The 8,731-nt window shown below is 39.2% G+C and overlaps 1 protein-coding gene across 1 annotated transcript in view; it reads left to right on the top strand.

Annotated features, from left to right (window-relative positions):
- Positions 1 to 1,028: 1,028 nt before the first annotated feature.
- Positions 1,029 to 8,731, top strand: part of LOC113810394 (GTP-binding protein GEM-like) — a 15,362-nt gene continuing 7,659 nt past the window's right edge. Inside the window, exons 1-3 of the mRNA XM_070133481.1 lie at positions 1,029 to 1,126; positions 2,052 to 2,145; positions 6,793 to 6,884. Coding sequence (XP_069989582.1) covers positions 2,106 to 2,145; positions 6,793 to 6,884 — 132 coding nt within the window. The 5' untranslated portion in view covers positions 1,029 to 1,126; positions 2,052 to 2,105. The remainder of the gene's footprint in view (positions 1,127 to 2,051; positions 2,146 to 6,792; positions 6,885 to 8,731) is intronic.

Below are 8,731 nucleotides of genomic sequence, written 5' to 3'. Positions count from 1 at the left end.
GATAGTAAAGAATGAAAATTGTATTAATAATAGTAATACATTAAAATGGTATTAATAATAGTAATAAATGAAAATAGTATTAATAATAGTAATAAATGAAAACGATGACAAAAAAACCTTGGGAAATTGAGACCATAAACTAACGTTACATTCTCCTGTGGTACAGAATTAGTTCCTTTGTCACATGTTCCTGTCACCTCAGCATGAAACGTCATCTCAGAGTGTGAAAGTATAATGTTGTGCACCGTGTGATTACCATATGACACGACTGTGTAATTTCCCACGTTGTCATGTGAAACCCTTGTGCAGTGACGTGGCTCTCCCCGTGTGCTACCTGAAACCCATGGTATTTTGTTCAGGGTCATAGCACCGTTCTCTTCCCCCCCCCCCCCGTGTTACTTTTCTGTCCCCCCGTGTACACCTGTGTCATTCCCCGTGTGTGTTATGAGAGTTTTGATGAGTCGGTATTTCCTGAGAATTATTTCATATATCTGTGAGGTTTTTGAAAAGTTATGTGATGTTTATTTCTGTCAGGAAGTGTGTAATCCATATAAGTCCTATATATATATTATGTTTTACGTTTTCACTGTATTATGTTATTCGTAAATGTCCTTTGTTGGTGCTCTCGGCCATTGTCATTCGTGATTTCACCTTGTCACGTGATTCATGGTCACGTGACAGTCACCTGTTGCGTGGTCGCCTTTATTAAAGCTGTCCTTGTGTAAAATCTAATTGCTCTCTTATTCTTAAAAAATAATAGTATTTTAATACGCAATATGACAATAATTACTAACATCTAAAAACACTTCTCTTGAATTTAAAAAAAAAAACATACGTATTTGCATACATACATAAACTAGTAAACGCATTACAAGAGAAAACGGAATTTAAAAAAATAAAATAGAAATAAACGGAAGAAAACGGCGCAAAGAAAACGAGGACGTGCCGCTCCCCGGGACCTCTTGACCTGTTCTCTCTGATCTCATTCTCCTCCTCTTCCCTTCCTACACCTCCCAGACCCTCCAGCCGCAGCGGGAGGAGCGGGGAGAGGTCGCCCTTCGAGGGATCCTGCTGTGGCTCCTCCTACGTGTCCTCGGAGTCCTCTTTGGAGATCGCCAAGTACAGGGTAAGAGGACTTTCGCTGGTGTTTCTATGGAGGGAGGGAGGGGAGGGAAGAAGGGAGGGAGGGAGGGAGGGAGGGAGGGAAGGAAGGAGGGAGGGAGGGAGGGAGGGAAGGAAGGAAGGAGGGAGGGAGGGAGAGAAGAAAGGAAGGAGGGAGGGAGGGGAGGGAGGGAAGGAAGGAGGGAGGAAGGAGGGAGGGAGGGAGGGGAATGGAGGGGAGGAGGGAAGGAGGGAGGGAGGGAAGGAGGGATGGAGGGAGGGAGGGAGGGAAGGAGGGAGGGAGGGAGGGAAGGAGGGAGGGAGGGAGGGAAGGAAGGCAGGTAGGCAGGGAGGGATGGAAGGAAGGAGGGAGGCAGGGAGGGAAGAAAGGAGGGAGGGAAGGACGGAGGGAGGGAGGGAGGGGAGGAAGGGAAGGAAGGAGGGAGGGAGGAAAGGAAGGAGGGAGGGAGGGAAGGAAGGACGGAGGGAGGGAGGGAGGGAGGGAAGGAAGGAGGGAGGGAGGGAGGGGTAGGGGATGAAGAGGTTGTAGTGGAAATGGCAGAATGGAGATAGGGGGAAAGAGTAAATAGTTGAGAAAAAAATCAGAAGAGAAGGAAAAAAATGAGTATAAATATTCTTTTCCCTTGAGGATAAACAGTCAAACTGCTTCCTTGAACTTTCATAAAAAAAACTTCTTTGTATAATACCTTTTAACAGTACAGCTGTTTAATATGGTCAAATGAAAATGTTTTCTCTTCACAGTCGTGTTTCTTAGAATTTCTAAAATCATATAACCTAATATAATTTTTATGAAACTTTTTCAAACACACACAAACAAACAAACAAACCTACACACACAAACACACACGCCAACATATCCATCTCATTTCCCAATTTATCAAATACTTACATATTTCTCCCCCTTCCCCCCCACCCCCCTTTCCCCTCAGGTGGTGTTGCTCGGGGAATCCGGTGTTGGGAAGACCTCTCTCGTGTCGCAGTTTATGACGTCAGAATACATCAACACCTATGACGCTTCTCTCGGTTAGTAGGAATACGTGTGTCTTTGGTAATGCTTAGGTGTGTATGGATATTCTTATGTCTGCTTGCATGTACAGTATATTTACATATACGTATATACACACACATATATATGCCTATATATGTGTGTGTGTGTGTGCATATATATATATATATATATATATATATATATATATATATATATATATATATATATATATATATATATATATGTTTGTGTATATACATACAGACACACACACACACATACGCACACACACACATATACACACACACGCACAAATATATATATGTGTGTGTGTGTGTGTGTGTGTATACATGTATATATATATATATATATATATATATATATATATATATATATATATATATATATATATATATATATATATATATATATATATATATATATACATATCTATAAATATATATTATATATATTATATTATATTATATATATATATAAATAAATATATATATATATATATATATATATATATATATATATATATATATACATATATACACATACACACATACATGCGTATAAATGCATGCACGCGTGTCTGGTTTTTATTGATTTAAACCCAACACGGGACTTCCCTCCTTTTGGCCCCAAAGAGCCTATTAAAACCGCTCTTTCCTCCAGCAATGAGCCTCTTTAAAGCCCCGAAGGAGGATTCCTCAACTCCTTCAAAATAGGCGAAAGAGTGTTGTTTTTTGTTGTTTTTTAACATATTTTTATGTAAGAAATTGGCCTTCGTCAAGAAGTCTGTAAGTGGATTGTGTGTGTGTGGGTGTGTGTGTGTTTGTGTATGTGTGTGTGTGTGTTTGTTTGTTTGTGTTTGTGTGTGTGAATGTGAGTGTGAGTGTGTGTGTGTGCGTGTGTGTGTGTATATGTGTGTATGTGTGTGTGTGCGTGACTCACATATATATGTGTGTGTGTGTGCGTGATTCACACACACACACACATACACACAGACACACACACACACACATATATATATATATATATATATATATATATATATATATGTGTGTGTGTGTGTGTGTGTGTGTGTGTGTGTGTGTGTGTGTGTGTGTGTGTGTGTGAGTGTGTGTGTGCGTGAGAGAGAGAGAGAGAGAGAGAGATAGAGAGACAGAGAGAGAGAGTGTGTGTGTGAGAGAGAGAGAGAGAGAGAGAGAGAGAGAGAGAGAGAGAGAGAGAGAGAGAGTTTCTTATGTTTACTATATACGAGGACGTTTGTACAGTACACTCCGTACTACTGGTTAATCGCGATGGCTATTTATATAATGTCCGCTGTTGGCAAATGCTGTTGAAGATTGCAAATGTTGATATCCCGATGAGAACGCACTGAAGCTACAGAGAACCCATTAAAATCTGCTCCGTAAATGTTGCGAAATGTTGATACTTCAAAGTTTAAGGATGCCAATATACAATAAACGGGAAAAAAAATAAAAATGTGTACCGGTGATTTTATGACATATTCGGAAAGTAATTGAATTTATTGATCAAATACTCGTGTTTTTCTCTTCTTTTTCTATGCATTCATATAAAAATCATATACCGCAATGCAGGTCTTATTTCCATGGCATGTTTATAATCATTGTATCATATATATATAAGAAATTGATATCCTAAATCATAATTTCTCATTTAGTTCCTAATATGATAACGTAGCGAACCTCTCAGTAGCCCAGGTCGCGACTCGGAAGGTCTTCTGAGACGGTAGATCATGTCTCTTGTTAACGATAAACTGCGTCAAAGAGGTAGTTAAAATGTCTCGTTAGACCTTTGCATACTAACTAGCAGGCTCTAACCACTTCCTCAGCCTAGAGTTACCTGTGTAGCCAATCCAGAGAACTGAAAGAGATCCTTTTAGATTTATCTATTGTGGAACAGGTATGGATGAGAAGGAATATTTTCACAATTTCGTTTTCGAATATATACTCGTCTTTCTGATGGGGAAAGCTAGATAAGCAGCAACTCGAGGTGTCATGATGTCTCTTTTGATGATTGTTCAATGAAAATATAACCATCAAAATCATTATTTTCTATCCTTTTGGAAAATTGATAAGACCAAAATTATCGACAATGTTCACAAAGTATCCGTAAATTTTGTGACGTCATCAAAATAAACCGCCAAAATAGAATCAGACGCCATGACACCTCGAGTTGCTACTGATATAGCTTTCCCTATTTCTGACGAAGATACATCTCTTGCATTGTGAAGATATTCATTCTCATACCTTTTCAACATTTGTCAATAGGAATATGGTTCACTTTTCTCATTTGATGCGAAAGAGAAGAAGGAAGGAGTGGAAACACATTCAAATGCGAAGAGAGCGCGGAATAAACAGATTCGTGTGTAATTTGCAATAAATTCCAGATAAGAACTTACAAGCCACAATTCTGTCATGACGTGTGCATGACATATAGCATGTAATAGCTATACTTACAGTGCATCTCATCGTACAGATAGATTTCATGATTTTTCTTCTGGCTGGAGGTTTGGCCTTGGGATTTTTTTTTGCCTTTGTTTAGGCAGAGAGTATCGGCCATTTTCACGACACCGATATCTTCCCAAATCAGCTGATGTGACCGATACCGACACTACGTTCCATTCCTATTCAAGATGCAATACTGGAATATAATACATTTTTATCTATGGCATCAGTAGCAATATGGTATCACCTATGTCATCTTTCATTAGCAAAGTGCTTGACAGTATTAAAAGAAAAAAAAGTAATCAGCTGATCAACGCTCATCAGAAGAATAAAACTAATTAACTAGGGTCAGAAATTAAAGAAGAGCGGGTTAAACACTTTCCTTGACCGGTCTTTTGATAACCCAGGGGTCGCTTCCTTCCCCCGCAGACCTCCCCTCCATTTACCAGGACTCGCGACACACCGCACAGATGGCGCTGGCATCGATGGCGCCACGGAATCACGAGCGAACAGATGAATGAATAAATTAACATGCTATTAACTCTGGCTATTTTTTGAGCGGTGATGAATTTGGTGATGGTAGACTCGACAGGAATATTGATGAATGTGCGTCATTGTCATGCAAAAGCAAAAGTTTATTTATTTGCTTGATGTCAAATTAGTTTTCGCAGTCGTGAGTGATTCTCATATGAGGGTTAGTTATGTTAACATTTGATCTCATCTAATTATGTTGCTTATTACATCAAACTTACATACACGACACACTCAAACACACACACACACGCACACACACACACACGAACACACACACAAGCACAAACAAACACACACACACACACACACACACACAACCACAAACACACACACACACACACACACACACACACACACACACACACACACACACACACACACACACACACACACACACACACACACACACACACACACACACACACACACACACACACACACACAAACACACACACACACACACAACCACAAACACACACACACGCACACACACAAACTCACACACACACACACACACACACACACACATATACATAACTGTATATGTATATCTAGAGTACATACCAACATTAATTCACCAGCCTAGCTTATCGTACTAAGCAAACATTTACTTGGACCATGTCACGGTCTGCATTTTCAACCTTAATGACAGGTTCTGGGCAACATATTCCGGAATGTGCAACGGGGAGCATTCACCAAGCATATTTTAATGAGAAAAAATATATATGATTGTCTATTTTTTGGCCTCATTATCATTTTTTTGTTTATTATCTTCATTATCCTCATAGTTTTTTTTCTTATTTTATTATCCTCATCAATATGGTTTTGAATATTATCCTCATTATTTAAATTTTGCCCTCGTTATCATTATTTTACTTCGTATCCTCTTCATTATGTTTTGAATCATTATCCTCATTGTTCAAATTTGCCTCATTATTTTTGCCTCATTGTTATCCTATTTTTTATGGTTTTAATAATTATCTATAATTATTCAGATTTTGCCTTATCATCACCTCTTTCTTATTATCCTCATCATTTTTCTTTCTTATCCTCGTTAATCTGGTTTTAATCATTATCTTCATTATTTTTTTCAAATTATCCTCATTACTCTGGTTTTAGTCATTATCATTATTATTTTTCCTCATTTTCCTCATTATCCTCATTATTTAAACTTTGCTCCCATGATCATTCTTTCCAACCGTCCTCTATATTATCATTTGAATCGTTATCACCATCGTTATTTTATTTTTTGTTATTTCTATTATTATTTTCTTTTGTGATTATCATTTGCCATTTCTTTTGTTATTATCGTTTGCCATTTCCTTTGTTCTCTCATTTTCCATTTCTTTTGTTATTATCATTTGCCATTTCTTTTGTTATTATCATTTGCCATTTCTTTTGTTATTATCATTTGCCATTTCCTTTGTTCTCTCATTTGCCATTTCTTTTGTTATTATCATTTGCCATTTCCTTTGTTCTCTCATTTGCCATTTCTTTTGTTATTATCATTTGCCACTTCCTTTGTTATTATCATTTGCCATTTCCCTTGTTCTCTCATTTGCCATTTCTGTTATTATCACTTGCCATTTCCTTTGTTCTCTCATTTTTCTTTTCCTTTGTTCTCTCATTTTTCTTTTCCTTTGTTCTCTCATTTTCCTTTTCCTCCAGATGAAGAATTCGGCGAGAAGAGCGTGTCGGTGCTGCTCGACGGCGACGAAAATGAGGTCACCTTCATAGACCATCCGGCGCACGAGATGTCGGTGGGTCTGTCTGCGCTCTTGTCGATATGTCTGGGTCTGTCTTGTCTTGTCTGCGAGTCTGTCGGTCTGTCTGTGTTGTGGTCTTTGTGTCTGAGAGTCTGTCGGTCTCTCTGTGTTGTGGTCTTTGTGTCTGTAAGTCTGTCGGTCTCGTCTGTATGTCGGTTAAGTCTGTCTGCACTCCAGTCGTTGTGTCTGTGAGTCTGTCTGTGTTCATGTCTTTATGTCTGAAAGTCTGTCAGTCTCGTCTGCATGTCGGTAAGTTTGTCTGCGCTCTTATCGATATGTCTGGGTCTGTCAGTCTTGTCTGCGTGTCTGTCAGTCTATCTGTGTTGTAGTCTTTATGTCTGAGAGTCTGCCAGTCTGTCTGTGTTGTAGTCTTTATGTCTGAGAGTCTGCCAGTCTGTCTGTGTTGTAGTCTTTATGTCTGAGAGTCTGTCAGTCTCGTCTGCATGTCGGTAAGTTTGCCTGTGCTCTTATCGGTATGTCTGAGAGTCTGCCAATCTGTCTGCATGTCTGTAAGTCAGTTTGTGTACAAGTCCTCATGTCTGTAAGTTTGACAGTCTCGTTTGCATGTCGGTGTATGTCTGTGCTCCAATCGATATGTCTGAGTCTGTCAGTCTGTCTGTGTCCAAGTCTTTATGTCTGAAAGTTTGTCTGTCTTCCTGTCTTTATGGCTGTCAGTCGTTCTTTCTGTTTGTGTCTGTCTTTTTATCTGTTTGTATCTGTCTCTTCCTGTTTTTTATGTCAATTTGTTTGTTTGTGTACAGGTTGGACGGCTTTCCTGTCTGTAGGTCTGTTTACACTCAAATCGATGTCTGAAAGTCTGTCAATCTTGTTTGCGTCTGTAAGTCTGTCTGCGTTCCAGTCTTTATGTCTGCAAGATTGTGTTTTGTCTGTTAGTTTGTTAATTTGTCAGTCTCGTGTCTGTAACCTTAGTCAGTCTGTCCTTCCTCTTGTCTTTGTGAGTCCGTTGTTTTTTCTTTTTATCTGTCTGTCTATGTCTATTTGCCTGTCCTCATATATGTCTGCAAGGCTGTCTGTCTTCCTGTTTTAAGTCTGTAAGTCTCCCCTTCCTGTCTTCAAGTCTATCTGCTCGTCCTGTCTTTCTGTCTGTTTGTCTGTTTTCCTGTCTTTGCGTATATGAGTCTGTCTATTTATAAGTCTATTTATTAATACCTCACATCAATCTGCATGTCTATCTGTCTGTCTGAGATCTGTCATGTCATGTGTTTATACCCGAGACAGTGAGATTTTATCTAATTACTTCATCACATCAATATCTGTATCGAAGAGATCAACACGTCATTTAACTGCCTCTGTTTAATCATGTTAATTGGCGACGAATGCCACCGCAGAGGATGTAGTCTTGATTGAGGGAATTGCCATTGTGTTCTGAGACACGTTGCGAATCAGGTATTAATGATTCAAGTGCGTGTGATATGATCATAATCAGGATGAGAGTATTCATGTGTTCCTCTCCCTCTCTCCTTCTCTTTCTTCTTGTTTGTGTGATTTGTCTTTATTGGTTCTTGGTATGTATGTTTGTCTGGCTGTTATTTTCTGTTTGTAACCTGTCTGTCTGTTTCTCTCTTTCTCTCTTTCTCTTTCTCTCTCTCTCTCTCTCTCTCTCTCTCTCTCTCTCTCTCTCTTTCTCTCTCTCTCTCTCTCTCTCTCTCTCTCTTACTCTCTCTCTATCTCTCTCTCTCTCTTTCTCATGCTGTTTCCCCTCTCCGTTTACCACTCTTTATCGCCTCCTGTCCTCACTTCTCATTTTCTCAACCCTATCCCTCCATTTCTCCCACTCATCTTTCCTCACCCTCTGCCTTTATCACTCTATCTCACTCTAT

The sequence above is a fragment of the Penaeus vannamei genome, chromosome 18 (genome assembly GCF_042767895.1).
Source record: "Penaeus vannamei isolate JL-2024 chromosome 18, ASM4276789v1, whole genome shotgun sequence".
NCBI classification, from domain to species: domain Eukaryota; kingdom Metazoa; phylum Arthropoda; class Malacostraca; order Decapoda; family Penaeidae; genus Penaeus; species Penaeus vannamei.
The sequence above is the reverse complement of the archived record's forward strand: the minus strand, read 5'-3'. Positions and strand labels throughout refer to the sequence as shown.